The sequence below is a fragment of the Malaya genurostris genome, chromosome 2 (genome assembly GCF_030247185.1).
Source record: "Malaya genurostris strain Urasoe2022 chromosome 2, Malgen_1.1, whole genome shotgun sequence".
Classification (NCBI taxonomy): Eukaryota; Metazoa; Arthropoda; class Insecta; order Diptera; family Culicidae; genus Malaya; species Malaya genurostris.
The window spans coordinates 310,201,813-310,216,961 of NC_080571.1; the positions used below are offsets into that span (position 1 = coordinate 310,201,813).

Consider the following 15,149-nt stretch of genomic DNA (forward strand, 5'->3'; position numbering starts at 1 on the left):
TTTTTTTTTATTTTTCGAAACGACTCAATTTGTGAAACAGTGTACCTGTGTTATTAGTTGGAATTTGCCGATTTAGAGTGCAAAAACTATCAAACCTTAATAAAAAATAATTATTTTGAACGATGCAAAATACGTAAAAAAAATTTGAAACATATCAAATATATAGGTTTCTATTTTCTCATATTACCGGTAATGAGAAAGGTATCGTTATACAACTAAGTCAAGTTAAGCTGACCGATGGATTTTTTTTCTAGTAAATTTGCTTTATTTTTTCTATTGCACAAGCTTTAGAACATTTCTAACTTTGGAACGGAACAAAGAAAAGACGCGCGCTGAAAAACCCCGATTGTTTGAAACAAGAAACGATTCGTTGTCTATCAAACCTAAAATTTATATTTTTGTTCTCCTCCGGTAAAGCCTTTTGAAATTATATTCAATTTGATCAGTTTTTATTTTTAGAAGCAATTTAGTTGTTCAAAACAAAAGTAGCCAGAACGTGGCTATTACAAGCAAGAGTTTAGTTTTTTTGTGGAAAAAATGTTGGTTGTTCCAGAAAAAAGTGCAGATTACAGGAAAGGCGTCCATCCTACGTGTCATGATTTGTTTGTCCAGAAATGATACTGTTTGTGCAAAGCAGTCAAATTTGATAGTTTTAAAATGGAGCGGAGGATTTTTAATTGAACCCGATTAATAGGAATCACTTTGTCTCCGTCATGCTTTGTTTGATGTGAGCTAAGTTAAAATAAGTGCTAAATGAGCTAAAATAATTTAATTTAATTTATATGGTTTAATTATACCAGGCTTTAACCTAGTTGCGGTCGTCCACGGAGAGCTAAAGTAGTATAACACCGAAACGATAGCACAGAACTGAAATTTAGAATTAAATTACTAAATTTAGAAATTCGTATAACAATATTGATTAAGCATAAACAACAAAATAATTGAATAATGATTTTTTACATTTCTATACAATTTTAGTAGTAGCATACACACTAAGATTTAATTCCTTTGTTCGGTAATATTTTTGACGAGAAATTTTGGTAATCTATAGAAATGACCGATATTTCGGTACATGAGTTTTCTTTTACAATAATTATGCAAATTTTTACCGGACGATCAGTCTTATGTAAATTTTCATTACAGAATTTTGTAAATAGATATACAATTCATACGGTAAATCTGAATTGTTGCCGAGTACGGTAAAAACCATACTGTCCGTATGGTAAAATTATCTTCGAATAACCGAACTTCTGTGAAAACTGATTGTCATGAAACTAACTGTCAAACAGTTTTTAGTAAGTGTCTTTTTATTAACCAAACAAAACAATCTTGAAGAGTTCATCGAATGGATTGAGGTACAGGTGCGACAGTTTTTAAAACATTTGAACCACTAATAGCTTTTTGTTTACTTATAGGCAGAAAATAATTTTGTATCACTTGTCCACTTGCTGCCTACACAAATTCGAGGGTAATTTCTGGTGGAGTCGACGGATTATGCAGTGTTTTGAAATCCGAAAATCAAGAATTTTAACCAAAGGAAAACAAACGAATAATAAATTACCGAACAATCAGTTAGATCCAATTGGTTTACAGTAATCAATTTAATTACCGAACTGATTACCGAAGGTTCAGCTGTTGAAAATTCGGTAAAAAATTACCGAATTCTGCGAAATTTTGTAGGTGCGTAAGCAATAAGATTGGAGCAAGGGTATTAATAAATTATTATTATTTAGTTGTTTATTTAGCCAAAGTTTCAACGGCTGGGTCTTTTACCGAGGTAAATTTGTATTAATAAAGTTAAATCAATTTGACATTGAATTTATCCTCTTCTTTAAAAAATAGATGCGAACAAACAAATGTTTAACAATTCATGCAAATTATTGATCCGACATGCTTTACTGAGTGGTATATGCGCACTGAATCATTAATTTGATAAACATTTATAGTTGATTACAGAAAATGTGTAGGCACCTGCATTCGTTCGATTTAGAATTATCACAACACCCTAATAAGCAAAGACACCAACCAAAATTCAAAGAAATTTTACTTTGAATTTCCGGAGCAAGCAAACTGTTTCACACACTCCAGCTTCTTTTACTTACAAGCAGAGATGCCATTTATACAGATTTATCAGTATGATACAGATTTTTACATGCCTATACAGATTTTATACAGAATACAGATTTTGTACAGATTTCGTATTAAACATACGATTTGTACTGATTTCATAAAAAGTACGATTTTTTTCTTTACTTGGCCTAAGCCATAATTTAGGTTTTAGTACTAAAGATGAGATAAAAGTTTCGTAACCAAAGAACAAAGTTTGATTTAACTACTAAGTTTCGAAAATTGAATATGTCTTTTTCTACAAGAAAAAATCGAATTTTTCAAAAACGATGGCGAATTGTTTTCTATTTGAAGTATTAGCATTTTACCTGGAGCGGACGGTATTAATCGTTTCGCTAGGTTCAAAAAGTTCGTAATTCACTATCCACTTATCCATAATTTCCGCGTTTCGGATTCCCAAATATACTTATCTTTCGTCGACAGTCACAATGCAATGCAGTTTTCTTTAGAAGCGTGGAAGGAGCATTTCGCACTGGGTTTTTGCATGTTCATTCTGTTTGTGTGGAACCCATTTACAAATCATTTCAAATTTTTCCCCAGGCTCTTAAACTATCAGAAATAGCTTGAGAATGAAATTGAAATGCTAGGCCATAATTTCTTTTATTTTTGTATCATTTTAGTCCAATGATAATTGTAGTTCGTCATCTACATACATTTGTGGTCGATTTTAAAGTTTTTTTTCAATAACATAAAAATAACCTGTTTTGTAACGTTGAAACTAAAGCTCACAAGCTTTGACAGTTGCAACAAGATCCCCATAAATCTCAATAAGAACTCGGTACCTTTTTCACTTAATTGTACAATAAAATCATATCTTGTCACACAAATGCTTTTATTTGGCTCGAAATTCGACATGGTTAATACAAAATAAGAGCAAGTTTTTTCTCGAAACCACATAAACAAAAATATTCGCATTGAAGAGTGCGGTCCAAATATAAAAACAAAACGAATAGATTTTATCACTATATGTTGACAACAAAATTACTCTTACACATCTGGTATATGAAAATATGGAACTTAGATTTGAACTGCAAATCAATGTAATTATCAAACTGAGAAACTGAATTTACAGATTAGGCACTGAAATGCCATGTCGACTCAATAACTCAAAGAGCTTTGCGCATATTCTAAAAGTTTAGCAAAGCTCATTATACTGTTCAAAGACTTGGAGCTAGGGATTGCTGATAGTAAAAATTGAAGGAGAAAACATTCAGAAGGATTGCAGATATCTTCTAATATTCATCTGTAATCGTGAAATGGTGTTATTATTGCGAAAACTTCGTTTTAGTTGTGAATACAGATAAATACAGATTTTGAACATAAGGAAATACTGAATTTCTATGAAAATATCTGGCATCTCTGCGCACAACTCACACTAGAAACCGTTATTTGACAGTTCGTTACCGTTTCATTCTTCCGCGTACGCATGTGTGCGTTTGAATCGTTTACAGCTTAGAGCAGTTGCTATCTTTGCGGCAACAGATGTGCGATGGTATTTTGCGTCTCACTCCGTTGCATTGGCATTTCTGTTCCTTTGAAATCCTTACACACAGATCGCCAATCAGCCAGTTTTAGTTTCAGAACGACAGGCTTTGTGTGTGCGTCGCGTTGTGTTGTGTTCAGTCGAGGCTAATGGGACATTGTTCGGGCAGAGTATGTGCAAAAGCAACACCAAAAGAAGACCTGAAGAACAATCTGGGCTGTGAATCATCTGTGGGACATTCGCGTTTTTTTTATCTTGTGCGGAAAGTGATAAATAGTAGGCAACATGTTTTGACAGCTGGTTTCGTTTAGATTCTACAACAATGAACCAAAGTAATTGAATTACAGATTCGTGCGACTAAAATGCTTCACGGTTTTTGCCTTTTTTGTCTAGTATTGTCTTGTAGACCGAATCGCTGAAAAGTTCTGGCTGGCTATGAAATAGTGAATATCGTGATTATTTTTTAACTGATGTCGAACAGCGGATATACATTTTGTGCCTTATGGCAAATTTAATTGCACAGAATAAAAGCAATACCCGATTTGTGCAATTTTTCTTTTCCTTTCAGTTGTGTACGTGTAATACTTTCATTATTATGTGGAGATGTTCTGATAGTTCCTCATCTTGGTTTTCATTTCCGTGGCTGATGATCTCATTCATACGCAGATCGCCCCCGAATTCAAACAGTATAGAATGTAAACAGATTTGTGAGTGTTGGTGCTGTAAACACAGTGGGTCTACCTCCAGTGGTATCGTTAGAATTGTGAGAGATCAATATATTAGGTTTTTACAAGATGTCGCCACGGATAAAGTCCTGGTGAATGAAATAAATGTTTTTGATAGCTGACCAATATTTTCCCATATAATGAGTTACGATTAATCGGTGACTGCAAGATGATATGGTGACTGCAAGATGATATGGTTTGTTGTTGCAATATAGTATATGGTTAATGTTTGATGTGAGGCAGTAACCAAATGGCAGTTTATAGTGATAAAGAACCTCAGCTGAACCATCCGACAAGAATCTCCTGCGATTATTATTGCTTGTGTGTGGTTATTATGGTTTTGTGTGGCTTCATTTTTTTTATTGATCGAACCAGCTACTGTAATAACAAAGCAAATCCAAATATTTTATTTGCATAAGGCTAATTTATTTATTCTTATTAACATTTGTAGTGGATTTGGAACATGACTTTTTGCGCAATATAACAACCATTGTGAGCCAATATACGAATTTTTTTAACTATTTTAATTGCACTCGTTTTTCTCAGAGATCGCTTAGCTGATTTTCTTTAATTTAGTTTCAAATTAAATGTTTTATAATCTCGTAGTCTGCCATTAAATTTCATTTGGACCGCAAATTGAATTAAAAGTGTATTCGATTTTCTCTGAGACTGCTAATCCGATTTACATAAGAATAAGTCAAAATGAAAGGTCTTGCAATCTCATATAACTCTACCGAATTGCATACGGATACAACTTCTGGTTCCGGAATTAAAGGCTGATACATGTATACATGACATGGAAAAGTTAAATAGCCGAATAATTCTTCGTTAGACAGGTATGGTCAGTTGATTACCAAATACGTTGAATTGGGGTATACCGGATCATCGTTCCTGATTCCGGGAGTACCGAAAAAATGGTCGTGTGCTCCAAACCGGAAATAACGGTCAGACTGATCTTTACAATCTCAGATTTAAATGAAAAATTTTGTTTCCATAAGCTTATGTAGAATTTTATCCGGATCCGGCTCCTCCTTTCAGAAATATAGAGTAGTATGCATAAAATGTCAACCGGGAGTCGATTTTCAAAAACTAATACACTCATTGCTTCTAATACTTATTGAATTATTGAATAGTTCGAGCGAAAACAGTGTCTTGGCGTCGGGAAAAAGTCAAAGATTACCTGAAATGTTGATTTATCGTTTTATAAATAATAAGAGAAAATCGCATGGAACAATAATTTATCTTTAAAACACCATTTCTGTGGATGTACAGACTCCGATTTATTTAGAGTCAGCCCTACTTTCCATCATATATGAATACAACTGGTTAAAGCGAGTTTTGTTATTTATATTTAATGACTTACCTCGAAGGATTATGAAATTTTTCGCGTCGATATAACAGTTGTATCGTACATTTTTCAATAAAATTTCTGTGACATTGCTTCTTGAGACTAAAGCGAAGATATTAATAACGAAGTAGAGTTTAAAATCGATTCACCGATGGACGACCAAACCTAATGTAATTTTGTCTGAGTAGATTGTGGCATGAGTTTATTCGATATTGGAAACGCATAAATTGTTTGTTTAATACAACAACTTCATTTCCTATCTTGGGTTTCTGATCAAAGAGCCATAAGTGTAAGAGACCTTCCACTGTTCCAGCTATCTAAATTCATTGCGCTTCAAATTATAATCAACCATAATACTGCAATCTAAAAATCGATTAGTTCAACGGCGTAATTGATCGATTATCTATACAATGAGATTGCATTGCAATTAACGATTTTTTTAATATGAGGATTTTTTAGTTGTATTATGAGTTATTCGGTACTTACATGAGCCATACATCTTATTGTATTTATTTTATACAGTGATATTTAAAATAAATTTATCAAGAGAATTAAACACGTCCTACAACGTACCGCATCCTGTAGTAAAACACAACTGTAATGTTCATGAGATTTATAGCGATAATATGGATTCACTTTTTTCTGTCCGGTGTTAAAAAAAATTGAAATGTTTTACCATTGCGAAATCCCGGTTTTTTACCCGGTTATTGTATTTAAACATAGACCTGGAAGGATTCGCAGTGTCAGTAGAATCGTAGCACCAGCCATGCAATGGTTCTGTACACTCTGAATCGGCTGCGAAGTCTGCTGAAACAGAAGGTCAAATTTCACTATAGGAATGTAATATCAAGGCTTTGGTTTGCTTGTATTCAAAAATACATAAACGCATTCTTTTAAAAAAGATGTATATATCTTTTTTTTGCATTTCAGGTTCTAAATTGAACTGGTAACTGCTTAGCTTATCAATTTTCCTAAAAACAAGCAGAAAAGTGTTTTTCTAATTGAAGTGATTGACTTTGAACTAAGTGTAAATAATCGGAATTTTTTAAATTAAAATTTGAAAGTATTCTTAAGCTTTTCCTATAAGCATTCTGTGAAAGTTTTAGAGATAATTTCGTGCATTTTTCATTATAAAGACCATTAGTCACCTTTCAACATCCACTTTTCAAAGAAATTGAGTTATGAAAACTTGGGTATTGATTTTAACACTTACTGTCAGCAAGTACCGAGTCTTACGGAATTCTTCTTCAAGGTGAAAATTAATAAGTGGTTTATTGGCTGTTGTCACAAAAAACGCGAGATTTATACTGTTGAAAATTGAACCCACTGTGTATGCTGTGTTTTCATATTTTTTCTCATATAAACACCTACACCAGTAAAACGAACCTTGGATTGCGACCACACGTACACTTCTGAACAACGCTTGATTTTCAGCACAAAACGGTAGACTCACACATCGTCGTCGCCATCCGTCGATGGAATGACGTGCGAAAGAGTAGAAGTAGAAGTCGGTGAACCATCGAAGCAAAACGACTGCGCTTGTTTGTTGTGTCGCGGTATTTACTGTTCGGTATTTCAATGTGCCTTTTCTGACAGATGCCTATCGCATTTGGTTTTATTGATTTGTTATCAGTCTCAGGTGTGGTGTGCGATTTCTGTCAGATCCAGTACAGTACGGATTGGATGTGGCCAATTTGGGTTGGGTGTTGTTATCAAGTACTGGTGATATTTACTACCATTTTTCTTCGTTTTCCTCCCGAAAGTCGCGAGTGATATCGTTATCAGCACGGAGCTAGCCGGTGAATTCTACGGGAAGATCCGCAATCGAATGATTGCTGAAAATTAGTGTTTGCGAGCAGGAAAAATAAATGGTGGATAAAAAGATCTCGGTTTGATTTGTGTTTGTTCATAGATAGTGAAAATCTCGTTAAATACTGTGCAATAGTAAATTTCAACTAATATTAAAAGCAGTTGAATGAATCTAGTGATATCTAGTAGGCGGTTTAACGGCACCACATTTACTAGCGGATAAATGAGCAGAAACATGAAGCGTCAGCTGGAGAAGTTTAAGGAGGAGATCAAATCAAACCTGTCCAGGTAAGGAGCGTGAAGGGTGGGCGTACAATTTTATGAACCAAACATGATTTCTAAATATAGACATTTTATTAATCAGCACGAATTAACGGACAACATTGGGTTAGGTATTATTTATTCAACATGTGTCAAGAAAGGTGGAAACTAGTAATTTACTAAAACAAATATTTGCCATCGTAGGTCAACGAATGGAACAACTTCATTTGTCAAAATTCAACACAATGCTTGTTCTGTATGTGAACATCTTCGGTCAGTAGGATAACATGTTTTTATCATGATGATGTTTATTTACGACGACTCGTAGACGTAGAAGTGGAGCCTGCTTTGGCACTAATCGCCTCCAGTTGAAGCGTGTACTGAATGTGAACAAATATTCATTTCGCAATATTCACAACAAGTCAAAGCTTAGCTACGTCTGCGATCACGGTTTCAGAAATACTCCAAGCCCGAGCTGTTTCGCTTCATTTCGAAACCGCAACAATGCGGTTTGCATTCCACGAATATAAACATTTGCAATATGAACTTCATCGAACTGGTCAGATTTACGCGAATAGCTGTTTGAAAAACCGTCTTGATTGGTTGTTTATCGCCGATACGCTATCAATGTGTGATGAACGTCTGCCTTCAAGGTGAACTACTTGGGCATGGTGGAACGATTCTGTTTCAGATAACAAAAACCAACCGGTTTCGGATGACGAGATTCCATTGGTTGAATCTATTGTCAACGGTAAACTTTTAATTTCCGTTGCACGGTTCGGAAAGCCTTCAAGAGATAACGACTGCAAAATAGATTTCCCGATAAGATAATGTTCGCGTTGTTCTCGTTTCGGACGAGTGTAAGTTTCAAGGTTTTGCCATCCTTTCGGTTAACGATGGTGTTTTGACTTCCATGACCTTTCTATATGAGAAAGGCAACAAATCAGTTTGAACAGTAAAAAGGATTGGTTAGAACACGTTTTTTTTTTCTAAAATGTACCGATCTTGTACTGTATGAACGGGATCTAGGGATCATAATAATCTATCTTGGTATTTCATCTTCAATAAAACCGCTTCGACTTTTCAACTTAGGCAGCAATTTGAAGCCTATGAAGTTTTGAGTTGTTCAAAAGTGTTGATTTTGATGTTGAAGGCGAAGAGCACTTCAAAAGGCCCAATGTTTTGAAGACGAATGAGAATCTGTACGAATGTAAGAAAAGCTTGTTTCAACATTGGGAGCTATACAGAAAACCGCTTCCCTGCTTATACGTTCTTCCAAATGGTTGGAAATCGATGACGCTGCTCGAGTTGAATCCTAAATAATTCAAATGGCGATGCTGAATATCCGAAAAAATTTGCCAAGTTACCGAGCGTGCTAGAGGACCAACTGATTATTAAAATACAGGATTCATCAGAAAAATGAATATTTTTACATGCATCCATTAAAAAAAGGTGGGTGGGTAATGTCAGAGACATAATTGGATGACGTGAATACGAATAAAAAGGATCGTTCAGTTTTTTTGACCGTAAAGATTCTGAATTCTTTATCTAAAATTCAGGAAGCGGGTTTTTAGATCCGAATGCTAGAATTGAGTTCTAAAACTTAATTTCGATGCAAGATTCGGTAACTGAATTCTGCATAGTTGAACTCATCACTGAACCTGTGTTGTGGAACTGAATTCGAGACAAGGATTCTTTTTCGACTCTGAAATTTGAATCTGAATCCTAGCTCTGAACTCTGGACCTGGACTCTGATCCCGCAGCTGAATTTTAGTTGCAGAATTCCGGTACATGATTACGTTTTCAGAATTCAGAATTCAACTCAGAAGAACTAGAATTTAGTTCAAATATCTACCGAATCTAGTTCCTAATTTAGTTACACCTCTAGAATTGTCGGATCCTCAGATCCAGATCCAGAATTCGGTTCCAAAATCCCGGCTTAGAATTAAGTTCTGAAATTCGGTTTCAGTTTCAAAATTATGGTAGTTGATTCTGGCCTTGAATTCTGGGCGAGGAACCGAATCTGGCTTCTGGAAATAAAAAAAAATCTTGTTTCGAACTGAATTTCAGAACTAAACCCTAGAATTGTATTCTGATCTGAGCTGAACGAGTCAACTACGTAGGCAAGAGTGAATGAAGCATCAATTAGAAAGGCTGATTTTGTATAATCGCCATCAATTCCCCATCGTTTTTCACTTTTCGTTGCATCAAACTCAAATGCAAACGACCAGTAGCAGGATGACACAATCGCTCTTGTTTGAACCGAAACTGGCTCTGCGAATGTCCCGCAATTGATTCAATACTGAACTGAATTCTCGATACTAGAACTAGAGCTGAGCTCTATACCTGAACCAAATGGAATGATGCACTTGTTTCACTTCCTGTTGAGTCAACTACGCAGGCTATAATGATCGAAATATATCAAGTCTTAACCTTTTATACCTACCCATGTACGAGAAAGTCGTAATTTTTTCATAATTGTTGATACCAAACGTTTTAGAAAGCTTCAATATTGAATTATTTGTGATTATGTCATACAACTGAAAATGTTATCATAAATTGCTGACCGACCAGCCACTGCCGATGACTAGTTGGAGACTACATCTTTCAAATCAGATCACGAAATTGAAGAAATTACTCTAATTTTAAGTAGTAAAAAAAATGCCCTCGGCATCTTATAGCTTAACGCAGCGTGCCTTAATATATATTATTGAATAAAAAAAAATTGCTGATCATATTTCCGAAGACATGTAGCAAATATTATGTTGATACGAGATAGTCACGATCAAAAACTTATCACTCTTTCAGAGGGTAAATTTTGAATAGGCGGCCCATAGTAAAGTAAGTCGTATTCACGACAAAAACATAAGTGCGGCTTTAGAAAATAGCCGCTTAGTTATATGAATTTGAATAAATAAAGGACTTTCAGTTGCAAATTTTTTTATACGGATCCGAAAGGGCTGGAGCTCTCTCTGGACAGTACCAGCCTAGATCCCGTGTGGAATCCGGCGGAAAAAATGAACCAAGAATAGATCCACTGGGATGGATCCTGCATCCATGTCGTAAAAGGCGACAATTGCAGGAGTTCCTTTTTCCTTTCAGTTATTAGATAACACATGGATCAATAAGTCCCGAGACTAACAATGGAAACAACATTTTTTTGCAAAAATTTTTTTTATTCATCAACATAATCACCTTTTAGGGTGACACAATGCACAGTGAAAAAAAAAACGATTAAAAACGCGACTTTGCTCAATAATTTTATAAAAAAATTAGCAAATATGTTCAAAATTAGTATTTCTTATGCTAATTTTTCTGTAGAATCGATTTATGATAGTTAGAAGATCCGCAAAATTCACTATCATGCCCGTTTTTCTCCAATTCCTCTTTTTCTGACTTCACTTTGAAAACTAACTGTGAAACTCAGGAAAAAATTCAATTCCACCAATCGGAAGGTATTCCTGACATGCTCATAAGTTAGATAAATGGATTGTTTTTAATAAGATTGACCGCAAACAACTGTATTCTGTTTTACCCCCAGTCATCCTCTTCCGTGAATTTACAGAAAAAAAAGTTCTACTGATCGGTGTTTGGACCAATTTTGGTTAAACAAGACAGTTCTATGTTTCGCATATAACCTCAAATAATAATTTACAGATAGTGTTCATGATCACATGCTTCGTGCTACATCGTTTTACCCCAATTTTCCGACAAATATAATTTTATGTTGAATTCAGATTTACAATCCCGAGGCTGATCCAGTATGACCTACCAATATTGGTTCATATTACGTGCAAAACATCTGTGATCCAATTAAACACAATGGGAATGACAGTACTAGCCTGTTTTACCCGTTTTACCCCAATTTAATTCAAGTTTTATTTCTGGTTAAACTTTCTTTTACATACCGAAAGCAGGCTGATTGCGGTTGATGAAAATCGATTGATATTACGAAAAAAGACTGAAAATAGGATTACAAATGATTTCAATGACCGCACGAATCTTGTTATGCCGTTTTACCAAAATTTATTTCATAAGTCGTATTTCTGGTTAAACTTTCTTTCGCATACCGAAAGCAGGCTGATTGCGGTTGATGAAAATCGATTGATATTACGAAGAACAACGTGGAAATTGGATTACAAATGAATTCAATGTGGAGTAAAATCTGAAGACTCACTTAAAGGATAAATTGAGGTAAAACTGTATAACAAGATTCGTGCGGTCATTGAATTCATTTGTAATCCTATTTTCCGGTCTTTATTCGTAATATCAATCGATTTTCATCAACCGCAATCAGCCTGCTTTCGGTATGTAAAAGAAAGTTTAACCAGAAATAAAACTTATGAATTAAATTGGGGTAAAACGGGTCAAACAGGCTAGTACTGTCATTCCCATTGTGTTTAATTGGATCACAGATGTTTTGCACGTATTATGAACCAATATTGATAGATCACATTGGATCTGCTTTTGGATTGTAGATCATATTTCAATTGAATATCATAACTAGAAAATAAATGGGGTAAAACGGTGCAACGAGTTTGCTGCTGTCAATAAAACTATATGCAATCGATTTGTTAGACTTTTTTACATCGGAAACACTCTATTCGCTTTTCTGCAAGTTCTTCGGTTTCATGTTATACAGTTAAGCTTGAATACAATGCAGTATAAAAATTGAACTTGGGGTAAAATGAACATGATAGCGTTTCGTGCGGTCCTTCTAAATACATGGAATCGATTTTACTAACCATTTTACACCAAAAAAGTGCTTTGTGGTCAGCTGTATCATGCCTCCAAAAAAATCGTCGCGTTTTTGGTCCATTTTTCCCCACTGTGCAATAGTTCCAACGTTTTTCCAATTTTTCATAAAAAAAAATTATCTTTCGCTTCAAAATAAGCTTCAGTTTCAGCGATGACCTCCTCATTTGAGCCAAGTCTTTTTCCCTGGAACATTTTTTTAAGATCAGCAAAGAGCCAGTAGTCACTGGGGGCTAAATCTGGCGAGTATGGGGGGTGGAGAAGCAGACCAAAGCCTAATTCGTTCAATTTCGCCATTGTTTTCATCGACTTGTGGCAGGGTGCATAGTCTTGATGAAAAGGGATTTTTTTCTCTGCATGTGCGGTCGTTTTTTTTTGCGATGTCCTCTTTCAAACGCACCAGTAAGTCAATATAATAATCACTGTTGATCGATTTACCTTTTTCGAGGTAGTCAATGAAAATCACGCCATGCGTATTCCAAAAAACTGACGCCATGACTTTGCCAGCTGACTGCTGCGTTTTCGGACGGCTTTCGCCAGCTGTGCGCCACTCAGATGACTGCCGCTTCGACTCTGGAGTGTAGTGACGTATCCATGTTTCGTCCATGGTCACGTAACGACGCAAGAAATCTTTTTTGTTGCGAGTAAATAGCGATAAACTGCTTTCTGAATCATCGACTCGTTGCTGTTTTTGTTCCATCGAAAGCAATCGCGGCACCCACTTGGAAAAAAAACCTTTTTCATGAAGGGCAGTAAATACACTTCCATATGATATCTGTGTCATCTCAGCAATCTCACGGAGCTTCACTTTACGATCTTTTATTATAATTTTTGTCACTTCACTCACATTTTCCGGTGTAACGGCTTCCACAGGTCTACCCGAGCGTTCCGCGTCATTTGTGTCGGTACGACCACGTTTAAACTCGGCGAACCACCGACAAATCGTTGCTTTTGATGGATAAGAGTCCGGATAACATTTTTCAATCCATTGTTTCGCTTGCACGGTGTTTTTACCCATTAAAAAACATTGTTTTATCAAAACACGAAACTCGGTTTTTCCATTTTTTAAACAAACTACAAAAGAACTTTACTCCAACCTCGATAACTCAGCTGTTTCTGGTCGGATCGACTTAAAATTTTGACCAGTTTCAAGCAAAGGTTAGTACTCTAGAAAGACGTGGTTACTGGTTTACTACGAGCGCCATCTCTGCTTTAGTCTCGGGACTTATTGATCCACGTGTTATTTTCAACGTTTCGCGTCTGATTATTCTATTTTACTAAACTATCTCTTCATTCAACCTATTAATTTCTATATTATTGATTGTCTTTCAGGATTATAAATTGAATGATAAAAATCAACTATTGCGCAAATACGTTGATGTTACAAATTTAAAAACAGATATAACATTTATCGGTGTATTGAATTCATAGTAAAATACACTTGATATTACTATTTCAAACAATAAATTAATATTTTTCTCGGTAGCCGGCTGCCCAGATCAACCAATATAACCAATTAATAATTTTATTAAACAATTAAAATAATAAAGCGGAAATAATAAAGAATCAAAACGCGCGTGAAATCTGTTAACCTTTATTTGGTGATATAAAATAATTTCATAACAACTGTTTAGAATAAGTCAATGCAATGAACCAACTATTTTGTCTAAATCCTATTCACTCGTTTATTTTGTATCGCGTAATTTCATTTATAAAAAAATAGGTAAGTTTTTATTCTTTACGCGATAGTTTTGCAAATTTTTCTTCAGTCTCCTCGAATACGAGCTGTGAATAAAGACTTCCCGGGACTTCAATATAGGATATTGTTGAAACGTTCACTCGGGAAATTAGTGAGTTTAGTGGTGCATCCGATCATCTTTCAACCGGAACATACTGGATCGCGCGCGAATAATACCCATACTGAAATTTATACTAACAAATCGTTTTCCTAACAAATCCTTCTCCCGTGACACTTGTGGAGTGCGCAGTAGTAAATACGGCCTCTAGTAACAACAAGTATTGGACTAACATCCCTTCTCATTCTTTAGACGTTCTTCGTTCGGGTCTGGCCGGTGCCGGTACTGATCAATGAATTCTGGGATTACCAGAAGATGTACATTGAAGAATGATTTACCAGTCCCAGGTTAGATCATCTAGAAACTCCCTGTACAATTTCAGCTAATCCCGATCAGTAACGGAGTAGCAACCAGGGGTGGTCGCTCAAGCTCAAGCTCAAATTTTTTTATTCGGATCCGACTTCCGGTTCCGGAATTACAGGGGGTTATGCCCCAATAAAAGGAAAAAAAGTCACACAAGATTCTCAGAGATGGCTGAACCGATTCTCACAAACTTGATTCAAATGAAAGGCCTATTTCTATTGGATCCGACATCCGGTTCCGGGATTGCAGGGAAATATGTGCAAATTTATGAAAAAATGCCCACTCAATTTTCTAGGAAATTTCTGGATCGATTTTCACAAACTAAGAAGCAAATAAATGATCTTGGAATTATTTAAAAAGTCCCTGAAAAGTTAGTTCAGATCCGATTTCCGGTGCCGGTATTACAGTGCGATTAGTGAAAAATTTTAATTTCATGAGTATTTTTTTCACAAGCGATGGCGAAACGAGGTGCACCTTTTTAT

The 15,149-nt window shown here is 35.4% G+C and overlaps 1 protein-coding gene across 13 annotated transcripts in view; it reads left to right on the forward strand.

Annotated features, from left to right (window-relative positions):
* Positions 1 to 3,691: 3,691 nt before the first annotated feature.
* The window catches only part of LOC131431091 (rho GTPase-activating protein gacI-like), a 73,535-nt gene continuing 62,077 nt past the window's right edge, over positions 3,692 to 15,149 (forward strand). For 2 of the 13 annotated variants that reach the window (XM_058596576.1, XM_058596590.1), the window contains exons 1-2: positions 3,692 to 3,942; positions 7,447 to 7,780. In XM_058596576.1, the coding sequence (XP_058452559.1) occupies positions 7,716 to 7,780 (65 nt within the window). In that variant the 5' untranslated portion in view covers positions 3,692 to 3,942; positions 7,447 to 7,715. Of the gene's footprint in view, positions 4,054 to 6,799; positions 7,781 to 15,149 lie in introns of those variants that run through there. The other 11 variants (XM_058596583.1, XM_058596577.1, XM_058596581.1 and 8 more) reach the window with 11 other exon arrangements.